This window comes from Bombus affinis, chromosome 4, assembly GCF_024516045.1.
Source record: "Bombus affinis isolate iyBomAffi1 chromosome 4, iyBomAffi1.2, whole genome shotgun sequence".
Taxonomy (NCBI): domain Eukaryota; kingdom Metazoa; phylum Arthropoda; class Insecta; order Hymenoptera; family Apidae; genus Bombus; species Bombus affinis.
The window spans coordinates 14,163,627-14,183,953 of NC_066347.1; the positions used below are offsets into that span (position 1 = coordinate 14,163,627).

General features: G+C 36.3%; 1 protein-coding gene across 4 annotated transcripts in view; it reads right to left on the reverse strand.

Moving 5' to 3' along the window:
• Window positions 1-315: 315 nt before the first annotated feature.
• Window positions 316-20,327, reverse strand: part of LOC126915533 (FH1/FH2 domain-containing protein 3) — a 241,471-nt gene continuing 221,459 nt past the window's right edge. For 3 of the 4 annotated variants that reach the window (XM_050720280.1, XM_050720279.1, XM_050720278.1), the window contains 2 exons: window positions 14,451-14,618; window positions 316-1,932 (listed from right to left, as the gene is read on the reverse strand). In XM_050720280.1, the coding sequence (XP_050576237.1) occupies window positions 1,859-1,932; window positions 14,451-14,618 (242 nt within the window). In that variant the 3' untranslated portion in view covers window positions 316-1,858. Of the gene's footprint in view, window positions 1,933-7,277; window positions 7,365-14,450; window positions 14,619-20,327 lie in introns of all 4 variants that reach the window. The other variant, XM_050720281.1, reaches the window with a different exon arrangement.

The window sequence follows — 20,327 nt, forward strand, 5'->3', positions numbered from 1 at the left end:
TTATTAATTATTTCACGCCCAAAATTTCTAACGAAATCCGACAAATATAAGAACACCGAAGCAGAATTATTTTTAACTTGCATGTTTTGGAGACTGAGGCTATACTATGATGAAACGTTACATAAACATTGATCTTTTTTGTTGGAAATAAAATACAAATTAAAGCGAAGTACTCGAGAATTAATTAACTTGATCCAAACCGTTGTATATCATTTATGATCGAATCCTATGCTACATTAATCGAGGGTCAATTTCGTAGATTGGATGGAAGGATAGGAACAAAAATGGGGAACACCAAATAAACAAGACCATTCATTATTGCTGCTCTCAATTTTATTTCAAGAATTATTTCCGCAGAAAATTACAGTAATAGCGCATACGCAACATCACGCAGCGCGATAATAAGGTGATGATTAAATTAATTAAGTTTCTCCTCTCGCCGTACAAATCACACCGTTTACAAATTTTCGCCGTCTAGGTACTCGAAATTCACTACCTACGATATCGGCAGAAATAAAATCGCTATTCACGTTCATAAACTCTCGTGTTCGTTTCCTAGTTTCTTCCTTCGTCGACAGAAAAAAAAAGAGAAAAAGAAATACGTACGAAAGATACGGTTTCGTATCATCGAATGGTTCATTGAATTTCGTTCGAAACTTTCCTTAAACCTGAAGAGAGAACTCAAAGTTTTTCATCGACGAATCAAAAGTGTCGTTTGAGGCGCGTACGTTTCGATAAGATTGTCCGATTTTTCATCGCTGTCGTTCGAACTTTCAAGTGTTTGCTCGAATGCAGAAACATCTCAGCGGGTATTTCAATAATCTTCTCGTTCCATGTTGCAAAAGCGAATTGCTTCGAGAAATGCTTTCTCCTCTTCGCGTACGGGCATTTATTCGCGAGAAACTGTCACCGCGGAAGATGCATTTGAAAACTTCTCTCTCCATTTTTTTTTCCTTCTTTCATGCCGCTTTTTTTCCGCGCAAAGAAGATGGAGAGGATATAAGTTTCAAAAGTCGTGGTATTCGTTCGCGATGCGAAACGCTGACCCGTAAGCTCGTCGCTTCGTCGCCTACAAGCCAGCAGTCGTACCAAACGAGATGTGAGCCGTCTGACTGATCATCCCGATCCGTTTCTCTTTCGTTGTGCTACACAATCGGTCATTTTTAGCGACTGCGAAGAGTTGAGTGCATAAAATATTTCTCGATATGTGTACATCTTCTTAAGGAAAATTCTTAAAAAATATACACGACGAAAATTAAATGATTTACCACTCAACGAATATGCACGTATCAACTTGTGAACCGATTGAATCTTTCACCATTCGTACAATCAAAAATCTATTAAATTGATAAAACTGGACCGATTCAATTAATTAGAAAATACCTCTTAGTATCAAAATTGCGAAATTCAACTCTGATCGTCTGTAACTATAAAGGTTTAGGCCAATACGGTTTATTCCATTACGGCATTTGATCGTATTTGGAAAAGTACGAACGACAGTTGAAGCGATAAGATCGAAAAATAGAATGGAAGGCCTCGAGTTTCGTCTTCACCGACGAATTTAATAAAAACGATAGCTTTCTGCCAACGTACAGAAAGTTCGATAGAAATATATATATATAAGCGTGTATATATATCTATATATGTATATGTATATATAATTCTTTTAACATATAACCTTGGTGTATGCGATTTCCATAGAGAGAGGCTTTTTGTTTCATCGTGTTCGTTGGTTGCGCCTCCGTGAAATCGCAATGTTCTGGTCGTGTGATCAACGTCCGACCGAAGATTCGATGATCGTGTTACTATCCCTCCTTTCTTCTCGTGGACGAGCTACAGGTTTCGAGTTTTATCACAGTCAGTAGCCCTTGATGTAGGTGGCGATGTGTTTCTTCTCCTCTTCCGAGAGGCCGTTCTTCAGCGTTCTACGCACTGTGAATTATAAACGATTGATATTTGTCTACATCGAAGTAGTATTGTTAGAAATAAGTTTAACATATGCAGGTAATTTTAAACATTAGAACATTTCGTGTAACTTTCTATCATACATAGATACGTTGACAGGAGTAACTAAGAAATGATTTCAATTTTTAGATTTTATTCTAATAAATGTACATTCTTATTATCAATATCATTATTCTTATATGCTCGAATAGTATTTATAGAGGAAAAGTATTTTAATCTTACTTTACACGTAATGTTCGTCAATTTAAAGCATTCAAACTATAGTGCTGTACAAGTCACGTAAAATATCATTCCAAATAATCGTTCCAAAATAGTTTTGCATGCGGTAGAACCAAAGGAAATGTGATAATTAAGCTAACATTTCACGCCATTATTTACACCATGGGTCAAAGGCATTCCAGATCGCCGAGGTTCCTATCTCGTAGGTTTGGCTGAAGTACCTCGCATTACACAAGCGTTTAATGGAAGAAATGAATGGTTATTAACGATACCTACGTGTATTTGATAATCACGATCCATACCATAATGTGTGCTAGTGCTACAACTAGGAAGTATTATTATAATATTAGATATTTAATCGTTTCGTACAATAATTGATCAAGCGAAAATTGATTCATGGTGTTAGTGTGAGTGACATTTGTTATTAACGCGACGCGAACCCGCAGTTAACGGAATGAAAATGAACAGCTCGCACTTGCATATATAATTATGAATGCTGGTTAATGTATTTAGAAAATTATGACGCGCGTTCGCCACCTATGAATCGAATGATTTTCAAATTCAAAGCTGACGATTGTTATTATCGAGATATCGCTCGAAGTATTTAATATTTTATCAAAGAAACACGATTTCATGAAGTATTCCAAATGTAGGTATTCTCTGAATTTGGAAAATTAATTTCCTACTAAATATATTATAATGAATATGACGTTAATTTAAATCGTTGAAATTATACGAAAGGTTTCTTTTGATTTCGTGTGCACAAAACATTTTAATAATTTTGTCATAATCAAAATTGTCATTTCAAATATTCATACCAAGAGCATTGGAATTATTATCGACATTTTCAAATTTATTCTACTAATGAACATTCGAAGAGAATTTGACGCGATGCCTATGTGTTTGCTTTACGATTAAAGACGTACCTGTATAATTCCACGGAAGTATTATTTTTCTAAAATTTTGTAAAAAATTTCGAACGAAGCTTATACTGAAAAAGTAATCACTTCCTGAGTATAACCAATTTGATTGATCAACAATAGCTGCTTTCACTTCTTCTATTCTCAATGCATTCCAAACACGAAATCTGAAATTCGTTTGGGGAAGTCGATCGATTCTATCCACGATGGCACGATGAAATAACATAGGAACTGATCGAATAAAGAAACGAAAGGTAACCATGCAACTATCGATAGGCATCTAGACAAACGCATTGCGTAACTCGAATTAGGAAAATCGAATTTACTGCAAATTATTTACCATTACAATATAACGTGCATACGTTGTTTCTTCCTAGTAGTAAAATAGCTGCTCATTTGTAATACAAAAATGAGACGGAACGTTACTTTTTACCAGCGATCATCCAATTCCATAAAATAAACTTTTCGAAGCGATGCCATTGAAATTGATTCGGATTCGTGAGTACGCGTCAAACCTGACCTAATGGCTAATGTGCATGAAACAGAACCCCAAATCACCGCCAGTAATAACCACACAACACGTTCAACAGTGACTCTTTAGAGAGTGTCAATTCGTAGATTCATTCTTTTCGTAATGATGGATCCTCTGATCGGCCGAATTGGCCGATTTTCGCGCGTCGTTGACTTCCAATTTAGTGTTGCTCGGGCGAATCGCTCGTGCTTCGGCTGTCTGACAAACACTGGATCCATATAGTTCCGATTTATTCGGCGTAACGCGTGTGCCGCGCGCGTCGGGACGCACCAGAACGCTCCGTGATCACGTTATTAACGAGACACCGCCGAACCGTGTTTATCGTGTATATCGGTCCACGGCCGCACTCCATCCGAGCTACTTAGCAAATATTTGTCGCGACAGGGAAGGAGGATCGATACCAACGAAATTAGTTCGCTCGCTGCTTCTTTCGATATGCCTGTATGTGCATACATATATGTATGTGTATGTGTATCAAAAGTGTGCGCCATCGTATCATACATCGATGGTAATTCGATTGATGGTGTGTGTGCGTGTGTATGTTGCACGAGTGATGTACATAGCTCTAGGCGAAAACTCCCCGATATTTTGCTATGCTCTTCAACAACAATGTACAATGCCATTTAATAAGGTAATAAGATTGAGAACATTTAATTTGGTATACAGAGTGTTATTACTTTTCTAAATTATTTTCATAGATTTCTGGTGAATTTGTGAGATGATAAATGTTACTCTCGTTAATTTAGATATTTTACGGACATTCATGTAACGACTAAAGTGTCCGGATGTTTACTTATGATCATTGATCAGATGTAGATTATAATGATAAATTTGTTTGATCAAAGGACGTAAAATACGTACGATCGATCAATTTAATTGTCGTGTAATTGATTATCGTGATTTTACGAAATAATTGAAAGTTTATTTTACCTTGTTTAATATTTATTCGAGACGTTTCTATCGTACCTATACTACTTTCTTCTGGTTACCACCATAAATAAGGCTAGTTAAAATTTAATTATCAGTTCGGAAAGTAATTAACACGAAGTCTGAAATTAATCAACACGCGGATGGCATCTTCGAACGAGATTCTCTTCGCATCACCGTATAGTCGTTGCTTTCGTCGCGTTTCCCGGCGACCGATCTCCTTTTCCAACGATTCATTATTCCCTTTCGCAACGAATACACTGTAAGGATTAATCAGAACTAAGGGCATCAACAGACTCCGTAATATATTCCCTCGGGTTCGTACGTGACGCTTATTACGTAATTCACAAGCAGAATTATTTCATGAAATGATTAGAAGGCAAAACTGATAATTATACGAACGCCGTATTACATTGTATATTAACATTGCATAAATATACGAATGGCAATACGAACCGCATTACATAAGATAACTACGTAATCCAGCTATTGATAATGTTAAGCCACATTTACCCTAAGTGGATTGATTCATTGGTAATTGAGTTCAATATTTGCTTCATTACAAAAGCAATGTAGCTTATGGTAAAATATAATTCTATATATATAGATATAGGCAATTTGTTCCTTTTATTTTTCGATACTCATCGCTATCATTGCTCCAACGAAACGACATTATCGTAATTGCTTTCTGATTTTCTTAAGGTAAACTGAGGCGTCTACTTTGCTCTCTAAACTTATTATCGTTTTTAAGCGCTACTGTTGTTGTTTTCTTAGAATAAAATTCAAGCAGATAAGTATGTTTTAACATCGGTTCCTACCTGTGTAAATCAAATGTCGTTGAAAGCATCTTCGACAAGCGCGCCGCTTGAATTATTCAACATTCCACGGGTTTATCACTTTCTCTCTATACAAATGCATGATAGAAGCGCGTGCAACGTATGTAATTATACGGTGCGACTAAAAGGAGCCATCGAAATAAGAATTCATCACGTATACTCACGTATACGTCTATAAATTAAGATCAAATCGCTCTTCTGTCGTTTATTTCAATTTATCCTGTCTTTCGAACCAACTTAATTATTGGAACATGAAATATCCATACTCGTATTTCGAAATATTTCTAAATACCTGTCTGAACACGAACACAAAGCAATAACGCATTCGACATGCAATTTACAAATAAATTGAAGCGATAACGAAACGTTTTATGACTCCATGATCAACATTATGATCGAGTATCTCAGTTTCGATTAATCTCAGTAAGAAGTACGCAATATTTTACTTTGCTTTGGACAGGATTATTAATTAATTAAGGATACCGAACAACTTTTACCGATAAGGTTGTTCTTCGAGGTGAATTTGCAAAGGCAAGAACTGACTCGCTTAGGGCAAAAGTCCGTCCGAGGTAAATGCATTTAGGTTCCGTAATTCCCCTACAAGCCAAAGAAACTTCTGCCACAAAAGCGTAGGTGTAACACATGGTGGTTGAACTTTTTACTTAACCTTCGAATGAGTAACAGGCTTACTCGTCTTTGTGATCTAAATTACAGGATGATAGGTCTTGAGATGTAGTTGTGAAAATTAAAATTGTAGCGGCACATGAATCACATTGGGGTCACCAATTTGTGGAGGATGATTAAACGTGTTGGTGGTGTATAGTGATCAGTAATCAGTCTTTGGAAACAGTCTTTAGAGCGAATCAATTTGTAATCAGTTGGTTAGTATAGAGCGTTCTTATATCGACCAGTATCGAGCGAACTATAGTTTACTTTGTATTCTGTGCTAAATATTTAAAATATTTTTAAATACATTTGACGTCACTAAGTTTAATCAACACGTTTAATCATCCTCCACAAGATTATGGAACATGAATTTTAATCTTCAAAAAGTATGTTAACTTAATTTGAGAGACAGACGAACGTCTACGAGTAATCGGACGTCACTATGTTTAACCAAATTTTCCAATATATTTAAAGTCATCTAAATGTAGATCGTACGATCAATACGATGAAATTGTACGAACGTAACATGTATGTATATGTAGCACATGCAAAATATATCCGACAGAACATCTCGAATATTAATAGATTCTAAGGTCTGTTCAAAATCAACTGATCTAAATGAACGGTCACGAATAGACTGCAGATTTTCATGCATTTATAAAATAGAAATGTAGCAAACGCACACAATATATAAAATTATAAGAAGACGAAATAAATTTCGATTTATATTTCATTTGCTTAATTACGTTTATAAAAATATGAGATTGCATAAACATCCGCGGTGTAATATACCAATATACCTTCGATAAATATCGCGATCTTCGTTTTTGTCCATCTATCATTAATTTCAAACAGACCTCGATATCTCGATTAAAAGTTTCATTCGGCATGCCCAGCAAAATTATATCGTCATCGAACACAAACCAAACGAAGAGTAACCGTGAATAAATCGCGAGTCTCGCCAAGAGACGTTCCAATCAACAGATAAAACGTCAACCTTAAAATATTGCGTTCGTGTTGCATGTTGCAAAGGACAAGCAAAGCATACCCAGACAAAAAGAAGCAAGAAGGTGTTCCAAGGCGAGAGGAAAGAAAATATGAAACACGCGGTTGAAAAGGGAAGAACAGATGATAGATACAGAGACACACGTTACACGCAGACGATGGAAAATAAAGAAAAAGAAAATGCGTTTAATCGAAAAACCAGCGAACCTTCATCGCGTCGATCACGATCGGTAGCCCTTCAGGGTTGGTACCCTTCCGGCGTGGTGTTGTTCTCCCGGGTGCGCGACCGCTTCACTGTCAGACAGAAAAAAAGAGGAAGGGAAGAAGGCTAGGCCACCCTGTTAGCAACCGCCACCAGTTTATATTTATACACGTACGTACGTACGTACATTACACACGCGCAAACACATATACACGGCTATTTATACGCTTGTATTTGTACATTACGCTGTACAAAAGCCTCGGTTCATGTAGTGATAGAGATACAATGGCAGCTAATTATATTTAAAGACCACAGGCGAAAACAATGACGGCAAACATTCCATGTTGTAATATTGTGTGTCACCAAAACTATTCCTTTATTTGGTTGGAAGAATGTATTTTTGTACTTTATCGAAAGTTCCAAAAATGATTCTTTATTTGATTTATTAGGAAACTCATATTGGCGAGCAAGTTTCTTTCTTTTGACATCGAAATCAAGAGACGAGAAGGTGGACTTATCTTACTCAAGAAAACGATAAAAGAGTGAGAAAAAATATTACAATAATTATTCAAATCAATAATACTTTTTACGTTTCAAATGATAACATTTAACGAGAATTTTTATATCCATTCGGAAAATTAAAATATTTCCTTTTGGTAGATTCGAGTTAAAACTTTCGAGCGGTTAGCATTTGCGTGCGTGTGTGCCTGTACGTGTGTACGTGTAGTCAAGCCATCACCACACCCCTCGCTACGCCACCTTAAACTGGATAATTCGGGACAAAGGGAAGGAAATGAGGAAGAAAAGGGAAAACGAGGATGGAGGTTTCACCGGGTGTAAAGCACGCCTCCTCAATTACATATACGCATGCTAGCACAATGGCAATAGTTATTTTCCCTCGACGCAACTAGTTTCCTTGTCTCATTCTTTTTTTGCCCAATCTTTTTCTCTTCGTGGTTTATTATATCATTTACTTTATTTAATACTCTATGTGTTGTCCGTACGGCAACTACCCTTAACGCGTTCACTGTTAATGCAACATCGTTGATGCATTATGGACCAAGTCTCTTACATGTGTTTGTAACTGTGTTTTGCTGCCGGATGGAGAGAATCAACACGTTTCCACGGCAAATATATTCGCTAATGTATGTTTCCTTGTATAACGAGGTTTTCAGTGGTGTTTTTATATTACGCCAATGGAGATGGGGTGCAGAAACCTCCATAAGCCCTGAGCTTAACTCGAACAAGACCAAATACGCTGTGTATTCTAATGACTGCTGCTTACATTAAATCGTTGCGTTTTTAACTTCTTATGAGAACTAGTATCGTTGTTATTAAATTTTTCTTTCCAATTTAGAAGCTGGAAATTATTTCGAGAGAATATCATTTTCTTCCTTCTACGTATTTTATGAATACACTATATTTATCGTATCAATGCGTTTTGCATTTTAACTGCATTTTTTATGGAATGATATCATTCTTATAATACCTTTCTCTTCAATTTAGAAAATGCAAATTATTTCGAGGTAATGTCATTTTCTTCCTTCTGCGTGTTTTATGAAATTATATATATCGTATCAATGCCTTTAGTATTTCAATTATATTTTTTATAGACTGATATCATTGTTACAATACTTTTCAATTTAAAAGCTGGACATTATTTGGCGATCACATGTATGTTATACAACTATATAATGTTTATTCTGTCAAAAAGGTTATTATGTAAGAAGGATCTCGACAATTTTTATAGTATCAACATCGAATGTTAGTAACTGACAAAAAAGCTACACGCGTAATAAATGAGAGAAAATAGTTCGCGTAACGAAATGATATAAAATCAACTCTGCGTCAGATTTTATTACGAACGTATCAACGGTAAATAGGTTAAAGTTCCAGGAACACGTACGTTTAATTTCCGCTCCACTAAACTCTTTTACTTAAACCATCTATAAATGCGACTCAAGTACCAAACGATACTTCTGATTGAAATGTTTGTCGCTTTTCCCTCGGATAGACGAATAAATATTTGTAGAAGCGGGAAAAAAATCCAAACTATGCGTCTGTCGGTTGCACAGTGAAAAAAAAAAAGAAAAAGAGACGAGACAGATCCATAAAGTGTAAATCCTGACTTTATTATGAGTGGCACGAACGAGATTCATTCTTCCATCGATCGTTCGAAACGGCGCGACGTGTGGCATAGGAATTGAAATCGTAGCCTATTTGCTTTCCTCCCGTATATCCTTTTCACAGAAAGCACGCACTACGAACTTCTCTCTATGCCGATATGTCTGCATTTTCTTTTTTTTTTTTTTTTTTTTTTTTATTTTACTGCGGTATGTATGCAATGTTTAATCGTTATCTTCTATCCTTTTGCACCCTCGCGTGCGTGCAGCAAATACCTCGTTATACGATGCAGGAAACGTTTATACGTTCCGTTGCTAAAAATCTACCCCCCTGTTTCCGATTAAAAAATCACGGTATTGGTCGATGACATATAGTAATAATAATTGAATCTTCTTTATAGAAGAGAAAGGAATCAGAATATTTGTCTGAGGTTACATCTTTCTACGCACAGTCTATCGCGTTTAACGTATTGCTGAATTATCTGAATCTTTAGAATCTTTCATTTTTATAAATCTACTACTACGAAGGTTAATTCTATATACGCTACCGGTGTTACTATAGCAATATTGATAATGTAAATATTTCTACGTGAGTTTGTTTCTAGGTTTTTTAATTTTCCTGTATAAACTATGTAGAAATTACGAATATGACATATGTAAATACTTATTATACGAACACTAATTTACATAGTATTTTTCAAAAGTGTAAATATTCCAACTTCGATGTAATAACTGGACATAAAAAAAAGTTGTTTAAAAACTGCAGGGAATGATATTTTACCGGCATCGTTCGAATACAAGCGTTAGAAGGAAGTCAAATATTTCTCTATTTTCTATATGAAGTTTCATAAAAATCGAGAATACCAAAAACTGATTCCGGTGGCCAGTATGACAGTGATATTTCATTTTCACAGCAAAAATGTCACACCTCGAAAGACATTTTAACATTTTATTCGCCACTTCGCATCACCTTCCTTTTCGTTATATTTCTTTTTCTTTTCTCGCAGACTCGTTTGTAACCTCGAAAACGAAATTCTTAAAACACCCGGCAATAAACCGAAAAAAGGCATTTTCAACAGAGATACGAGAAGAATTCGGCGGATTTTTCAAACGTTGACGCGTTCAACTATAAAAACGGTGCGACCAGCACGCTCCGGGAACCGTGTGTCCTGAAACTGTGAATGGCCGCAATATAAAATGCAAATGACACTTTCACCAAACTGTGGGGGCGTCTCATTTTCGTGGAAAGCCGTTTAAAAAACTGCCACCGCAGATGTTGCTTGAAAAACTTGCGAAACCTACGTGGCCTGCATGACGCATGGTGATCAAAACTTTGTCGTAGCTGGGATTATTTATTCCCACCGGTGGAAATAGACAACTTTTACTCAAACTTCTTAACAAACAATTTCTTCGAATATCTTTTATAATTGGAAACGATGTACAGTGGTGCGTGAAAGTATCTGAACACTTATAGACATCTCTTCTAAATATATGTATTATGTGTATTATGCGAAACATTTTGATATTTCATTAACGTTGTAACGAGACCAGACGATTATATCGATAGAATTTGAAAGAAATCTGAAAGTATAGATTTCGCAGAGATGGTAAAAGTATTTAAACAGTTACTTCAATAAGCCTTGATATTTTAAGTGCGACTATCTTTAACAGTTATTATTATATGCTTAAAATTACTATTTATGCCATAGAATAATTATTTTACACGATGTATATTTACAATAAATGTCTTGTAACTTTTCTACGCGTTTCCAGATTCGTTTCAAACATCGATATAATTATGTCACTAAGGAAAGTTCAAAATATTTTATATGATACAATATATAAAAGTTTGGTACTGTGATAAGTGTTGAAATTCTTTCACGAGCCAATGTATATATCCAGGGCCACAAATCGCTCAGTGCTTAGAATTTCTAATTTTCGACGAGTAATTAGAGATAAATATTCTTTCTGTGGGCTACCCATTTTCTCCAGTATGAGGTGTCTGCTTTTTAATTTACAATTACAACTTGGTCGTAACTGAATTGTTGGGTATAAATACCTGAACCTTTTTCGTTACCTTGATGCATAAAATCACACCTTATAAATATAGCTGAAATTTTGTCATACCCGTATATGTACAGTTACGCGAGATTGAAAGGAAAGATGAAGGAAGATCGGTGCCAATAAGGTGCTCAAAGAAAATTGAACTAACGATCGAAGTTCGTTCAATGTTAATGTTGTCTTCGATCGCGGGCGTTTCGAATTTCGCCTCCGAACTTCCGCTTACAGATCGATGCGTCTTGCGAATCTTTATTTATGGACCGATCGTTCTAGATCGTTTTAGAGGAATTTACTCGAGGATTCCATTTACAGACGTATAAATTATTCCACGGATAAAGCAGAAATAATGCTGGCGCTAACATTTTCAGGAATCGATTTCGTTACTGTTTCACTTCGACTTGTCAACACCTGCCTGCCTTACCGGACGCTTTTAAGGATTAAAAGCTCGGCATTAAACCTGGAGACAGATTTATTTGATTTCACCAACAGATAACTTCTCTCATGAAATTATGATTGGCATTGTCTGTTTTCTGGTTACAACAGAAATTAATAATGCTTCTATCATGAAAAATCAGGAAACGTTATTAGTATTAAAAATCAATTTGTTTCCTTTGGTTACGAATTAATGTCTGAATGAAAATTGCTCGAATATTTAGAGAAAATTCTTGTTCTATTTCGTAAATATTAACGTGTTGAAACTTTTGTGTTAAATGTAACAAATGTAATTTATTTTCAACACAAATAAAACAACGTTTAAAAGAATATTTTTAAATAAAACAATTATTATGTTCAAAAGATTGGTAATATGATTGATGAGTTAATTCCCCAGTTAATCGGCAAAAATAGATCGGGTATAATACGTCGAATAAATCTTTCTATATTCATTAAGTAATAGAAATAGTAAATGAAATTGTTTTTTAAATTAAATAATCACAAATTGACTTTCTAGTAATGGCGTTAATGCACGTAACAAAACAAATCTTTGAAATGATGGAAATTGCTAATAATTCTACGTTATAAAGTTGTCCTACTGTATAAACATGATCAAGAAGAACAGTTCAACGGAGATGTTTTTCTCCGAGGATACGAATGAAGGAATATCGAGGAGGATTACGAACTTCTATGATATTTTCTTAATTAATGTTAGTGCAACTTCAAGCCCGTGTTTGTTGTTGTCTGTGATAGATCGTATCGTCACTGGATATGAGAAATCAGATTCAGACAAATCGACCATTTCAACAAATTTTCATTTTCTCACAGATTTCATACAGAAGATACATGTGGTAAAAAAAAAAGAAAATAAAGAAAAATCAACATTTAATTCTCGACATACCTTTTGATATAATCTAAACAGATAAAAAATTCAGCATTCAAATGGTCAGTTCGTACACATCGTAATCCAATGTACGAAAAATTATTCTATTTCTCATTTTTTACTCGACAAGTTATTCCTATGCTTAGACATCGACAATTGATCAACTTGAACAAATATTTTTTAAAAAATTCTATTTTATTAAAAATATAATTTTAATAAAAATATAAGCGTTCAGATTCTGTAATATATTTAATTCAAAATTCACAATAAAAGAGATGAAAATGACGAATGACGCCATAATTTCAATACAACGAGAAAGTTGTCAACGAATTACTGTCTCGTTGGTCGAATCCCGGTAGATTAATCGCTGGTCGAGTTTCCAGAAATCACTTCCCGAACCTGCCAATTATTTATCTGCAAACAACGGTCGATCGTATCGAAATCTGCGTTTTCCGCTAGAAAACTAGAATCTCCGGGAAAACGCTTCTCAAATCCGGGGAGCGATTAATCAACCCAACCAGTAAATCGAGCTTCACGATCTCCTGATGAAAAATGAATTCCCGCTTCGGAAGATTTCCAATCGATGAACCTGCTCATCGAACCTTCCGCTCAATCGAACCTTGTAGATATCTTTAGAAATCGCCTAACGCCTCCTAACTCGATAAATACGAGCATGAGATCGATGCTTCGTGAGAAAATTTAAGAATAACACACAGAATAAGAACGCAGAAATAACGAGTTTTGAAATGAGACGCAAAGATAACACGTGCATCATCTAGAAACTCTATATTAATACTTTTCAATGAAACTTAAGCTGTTTGCACACTTTATGAACAATTAGTTACATAGATAAAAAATTATATAGATGTAGTATCTTAATGGGTCTTAGAGGAAAGGACACGTAATGATGTTTTGATTTAATTAATAATATTCGAAGCAACGAAATGATTACAATGCTGTCGTACGTCTCATTTTCATACGCGGCTTTCGACTTCCCGATTCACACTCTCCGGCTTCTACACTCGCTCGCTCTCGCTTCTCAACTCACACTCTGCACACCTTTTGCATCCGTCCTCTCCGGCTTCTCAACTAACACTGCCTTTAACGTCTCTTTGTCTTTTCCCGTCGTTCGAGACACGTGTCCCGAAACGCCCGTGGCCAGGGTCACGCAGGCCCTTTCCACGAAACTATCCACTTAAAAAGAAGACCGACGACACATTGATGTACCCGACAATGCCGCGGCTCTCGCGGCATTGTTTATGGTTCGGCAGATATCTTAGGCCTTTTGTCCACGATACTACATAGATATTTTTTGCTTCTAAGTTAATCCTTTGATTAGTTAGGATAATTCTGTAGGATATTTGGATATTTTCCGATGCAATGAGAAAATTGTCAACAGATTCTCGTCGACCCACGTATAATTATTTCTTAATCATCATCGTTTAAACGAGTTTAACAACAACGTGTGTACAGTACACAAAATATCGATCGTTTTCAAAATGGATCTCTACGCCAAGAAGTCCTCGAAAAGATTGGTCCATAAATACGTCACGCGAAGACGCCGAAAATGAATCGGCAAGGAACCGATTAAACGATCGATTTTGTTAAGAAAGAACATGGATAGATCGATCAGCGCGGAAGAATGGAGGGTAAGTGCAGGGTGCGGGGATCACACTTACAAGACTTACGATCGGCGTGTCTGGTCCTCTTGCGTTCCCTCGGCGTTGTTCTCGTTGCCGGTGTCTTCGTTGCTGTTTTCACCAATGATTCCAGCAACTCGTCGTCACCATCAGTCAGATTCCCGTTGGTGTTTTCGTCGCGAAGCAACGGGCCCAGCGATGTGCGAGCTGAAATCCACATTTCATGTTCTCTTTACAATTTCGACGTTGGAATTTTGAACTTAACTCGTAAAACAGTGGAATCCATATCCTTTGTTAATATCTCACTTAAAGAGTTTAAAGAGTTATAAATTGTTTTATATTAGTTAACGGGCTTAAAGAATCGTTGCTTTGTCTATTTGTTGTTATCTATACCGAAAAATACTGGATATAACAATAATACGTATTAATAGTTGATAAGCTATTATAAGTTTAATCTTTATTTAAATCTGTAAAATTTATTTGAATATTATAAGAGAAAATCTCTGGGAACGACTCAAATAATAAATATTTCATATTGAATGTAATGTAGATGAAAATTAGTTCAAAGGACAATTAATTTCATTAGTGTAGCAATTTTATTTACAAAAGTTAATTTCCATTTTCTTTAAGGATGAAAATTAATTACACGAAAGATTATCATTTTTTATTACTTTATAATTAATTAGTTAGAAAGATTCGGCATTAGCGCACGCGATGAACTTCCGATAGTAAGAAAGTTCGTGGCTAAAACCTCAGGCCTGCGAACTACGTCGAATGCAAACTGAGAATAATCCGATTAGGGAGTGGAATATTTCTAGCGAACTTCCTATGGAATGAACGATGAAAGATAGATTCTGAGTGAATGTGTCACCATGTGGAAAATTACGTCATCGAAACGGGGCTGTTTAAAGATGCAATTATAGAGGAACCGATGATTTATGTGGGAATTAATAATAACGAGGCTTTCATTCATCGAAAACAATATTAACGTTTAATATGTACGCTTCACAGAGATTTAACCGATCAACTCTACTTGTTGTAAATTTCTCAATCTCGCAACATACGTGTAAGTACATAATTAATATTCAATTCTCAAAATACATTTATCTTGAGAAGATAACATAAACAATAAGTTCTTAGTCTGTCGTAGTCTGTCGTTTCAATTTTACATTCGTACTACTTCCACTTCAAAATTTTACTGTTGGAAAATTTATTCTGAATCTCAGCTAATATCACAGATGATTGTAAATGTAAATTTTAATTAATGTAAATTTATTTAAGTTTCATTGATATTTCGAATCTTTTATTCTTTATACTTCTTATTTATTTAAATATTCTCGTTGTATTACGTTATACATCTAAAGAAGACGTACAAACACACCTGAAGATCTAAAAAAAGGTTCCATTCGGATCATCGGATCACAATCCAACGAAAGTCGAAATACTAAAATGTTATATGCCAACGTTGCTAAACCTTCTTTGTTATTAACGATTCTCGACACATATTTTCGTCGAACGCAGAGGTACCGCGACGTTTACTCGAACAGTCGATACAAGGGGACGAGGTCATTTTTCTTTCGTAGCGGCTCTCCGGTCAACTCTTGGCGGAACAGTCTCTCTATACTGTCGGTCCACGGGGCAGAAACTTCGGAACCGTCAAAAGCACGGTGAGTTCCTTTGAGAGCTTCTTTGAAACTCGCCTGAAAGAAGCTTCCATTGGCGGTCTCGCCGGCTGTGTAAATCCGATACGAAGGTTGCTCACGAGAAGAACCATAAAGAAGGAGATGAGAAGGCAGTGGGAATTCCCATGAAGCAGGGTCAAAGGAAGGGCCAAGTTTTGCAATGTGGTCAACCCGATGTGGGTCCTCGATGTCGCAGATTACTAGACTTTCGTGACTCTGTTTATTTCCAAGGAGGTTAAACGATTTTAACTTTGCAACTATCTAGCAGGAAATTGTCTACTATCTCATTGTTGCAGTGACACAACTGCGAGAATTTCTAATGACGATTCATGATACGTACATTTTTCACCAACATTGATGAACTTGCGATATCAACATGAGAATTTTACCAAAAACTGCAAAGTAATGGCTAGTTAGTAATTGGTACCTAAAGAAAAGATTTTCATGGAAACAGTATCGTATAAATTAAAATTGTCTATCGACGGCATGAACGACAGTCTAGTTTAATAGTAATATATAGATGTTTATCATTTACCATGGTGTTTGCAGAATTTTTTAGCTTTTTTATAATGATACTTGGAACTATGAGTACGCCAAATAAGAGACTAGGAAACTAGAGAATTAGGAAACTAGTAAGCCTCTGGCGTATTACTTGCTGAGTGTTTCCTAACACCTTGTGTATCTAGGAATCTCGGGCACCCAGACACTTCGAGAACCGTGAGATCTCGAATATCATGGCGCATCAGTGGTCTTAGAACCTTGTCCACTATAGCATCTTGAAGACTCTGAGACTTCGATAATCCTAGGATCAAAACGATTCGTACGGTACGAGTCTTGGGAAAACTTTATTATTTTGAAAACTTTAAAATGACGAAATAGAACTGATACGATCAATAAAACTTCTGTGAATATTTGTTTTTCGTTTTATAAATCCATACGTATTTTTATTCAATTTCAACTTAGGTCTACTTAGTACCTACCGATGGTCACAGACATTCTGTGGCCGATACTTTCAAAAAACAAATCTAAGATTTAATTCTATAAAAGTTTATTCTTCGAATACACCAGAATACACCAACCGGTGCGATCACTGTGGAAATGGAATCTACCGTCCGCCTCCAGGTGACCGGATAAAAGTGCCGTATTCATATATTAATTAAATAATACCAATGAAATTTTTCGTATTATCTTCTCCTCGTTCCTTGAATTCTGCGCCTCGTGTACCGTATTAAAAAATCTCCCAAATTCCTCGGGTCTACCTGAACCGTTATAACTGTATATAGGAGCAAAAGGTATATCTATAAAAAGAGGAAAGAAAATCCACGGTTACCACCCTTACCTTTCCCTTAGCTTTTCATTTTCAGCAATCTCGACGTAAATACAACCCTCTCAAGGAAACCGCGGATATGAATGCAATAACGGGTCGGAAGATACCCGTCTGAGAGAGAATCTGCCGCGACAAATCGTGATCCTTGAAGCGGCAGAGGACCACGTGGAAAAATTCACATGATATATCTAGGTGTTCAACTCGCGGGGTCATGGGCGACAGAGGGGATGTTGTCCACGTAGTGAAGTAGCGGCTCGACTTAGAGGGAGGAAGGGGGGAGCGTTTAGATATTTTATAGAGGAGCATACAAGGGAATAAAAGGAAGGAAAGTTATGATGGCTGCGGAGCTCGGGTAATGCACGGGCATTGGCAAGTTTACGAGCCGTAAAGAGGTGGTTCCACCCTCTAAGACCTTTATATGTGTACAGTTCACGGTAAGCATAAGAATTTCAACGCCTTTTTTTTAAGGTAGAAGGGGAAAAAGACGCGATGACAATACGAGATGATTTTCCGTGACCTGCAAGATATCTGCTTTTCGTTATTCATCGCTTTCCACACAAAGCGTCGTGATCATCTTCTGTGGTGTATCCCGAGAGCTAATTCCGTAACTGAAATGCTGGAAGTTACCATAAAACAGCCGCGCAATCGACACGGAAATGGCATTGCTCGACCCGGTGCACCCGCAAGGTAATCGAAATTGCTTCGTCGAGTTTTATAGAATTTAGAATTTGTCCCAGGAAATTGCTTCGTAAACAACAGGTCCTGATATTTTATGGCAATTTTTGTGCCGTTCTACGTGTAATAGTGCGTGGAAAAGTGTCTAGGATGAAATTGCGAATAATAGCGTTTAGAATTTTCTAGCGTATACCGAGTATAATAATACGAAGATAATTAGTTTTGTACAGAATTTCAGATTTGTCACGGGAAAATGTTTGATAACTCATTTTAAGAATCATAATTCAAATAACTAGTATATAGTCGGATAAAGATAATTGGGAATACAAGTATAAGTTGTGTCACTATGTGGATAATACATATAGATAGTATGTATTAATAAATGATTTTTATCAGTAACAAGTGTAGACATGTTCTTAGAGCTACGAATAGATAACGTCAGTACACTATAAATGGTTTTCTAACTTTAATAACGAAACTCCCAACTTGAAAATTGTATAAACTGCATTAAAATTGATTGTAGTTTGAAATTAGTTGGCCAAACTAAATTTCACTTCTTTAATTAATTTCGCTGAGAGGCCGTAAATAGTTATGTCTCAAAATTACGCTTTTCTACGTACCTCTTGATATAGCAAAATGATAATGTCATATTTGCGGCATCCCTTTATGTCTTGCTATACATACGTTCTTCCTTGTTTCAGGTATGCTCAAATTTTACGTAGTTTTATCTACAACTAACTCCGAATTATTCCATCTCGTCGACTAAGTTAGCTCGTCGCTTCCGTAATATATTGTATGATTTAAAAAAAATTTCATCACGAATGCGACAACTTCATCCCGTTTTCCATATTCTCAACATCCTATGCACTTGGCAGCTGTCTAATTAATCTTGCTATTACTTTTGCTATGCATATTTTCCTTGCTCATTTCCGCATACGCTAACGAAAACATGAAAATGTAAAAAACGCAAAGCTCTTGCGAAGAATTCTTGCAAAATGTTACAAACGCTGCATATATCTCCGATAAGATAGAACGACAGTAGTATATACCAATATGTAGTCAGACAAGTGCTACTCTGGCTGTCTCTTGCAGCAAATATCATCGAAGTATACGATACTGGCATTTTTTTGCATATTGCGTTCAAATAATATCTCTTTTATATGTACAGTGCTGTGCTGAAATCTTACGTGGCTCATCGAGAAGAAATATTACAGTTTTACGAACGAGTTGAGAAACGTTCGGTACTATGTTAATTTTCATCGACGCGTTCGTCGTTTTTTTTTTTTTTTTTTTTTTTAAGAAGTATTTAGTTAAAAACTCATAATTTGAAATAATTCATACCTTTAACAAGTTGTTCGTTTGTTTCCAAAAGTAATAACTCTTTCAGAAACATCAACGAATAAGTTTTTAATCGCTTAACTTCGCACTCTGCTATTTTCTTATTAATATTTCAGGGAGCCGCTTCTCGTTTCGCTTCTTTTCTCTCCTGGCTTATCTCCATGCGTATTTTATAAGATTTAGAACGAGGCTCTATTTATTGCAGTAGTTTCAAATTTGCGAATCAGGAGCAACCATAAATAAGCAACACCGTAAAGAGAATTTCTGATGTAGTTGGCGTAAGACTCCAGCACAGCGGATTTTCTTCACTCGATTCGTAAGCGCATGAACGCACGATCCATACGAACAAGGTTTTTTAATCGATAACAAATTCTACATACACAAAGACCCATATTAATTACGTGAATAATTTCATTTACAAGTAGTGTGTATCGATACGTCCGAAAATATAATATCACGTAACTCTTTCGAAGGCGAGATAACGAAATTCCAGACAATTTGTCATAAACAAGACTCAGCGGAAAGCTTTCCCGAGGAAAGAGCAGGCAAAAAGGAATGAGACAAAAATGCGAGACGAAGGAAAATATTGAAGGTGGGCAGGGAAACAACGTAAACCCCTTTCACGCGGGATTATCTTCTAAACGCGATCCCTGCCGTTTCTTCCGTGGTGCAGAGTGGCCTGATGCGCGCGTTCTGAAATCTCGATGCCGTTACTTTTCATTTTCCGGTAACACCGTCAAACGAGCCGACGCTATCCTCGAATCTAGCCTCGAGAGCGTTTGCTTAAGGAGGGCATTTATCTCGTGTGCCGCCACCGGTTCCAACGCTACAGAAACGAGGAGAAATTTTCGCACTTTGTTCTTATCTGCGCCGCGGAGCCACCCTTTTAAGGCG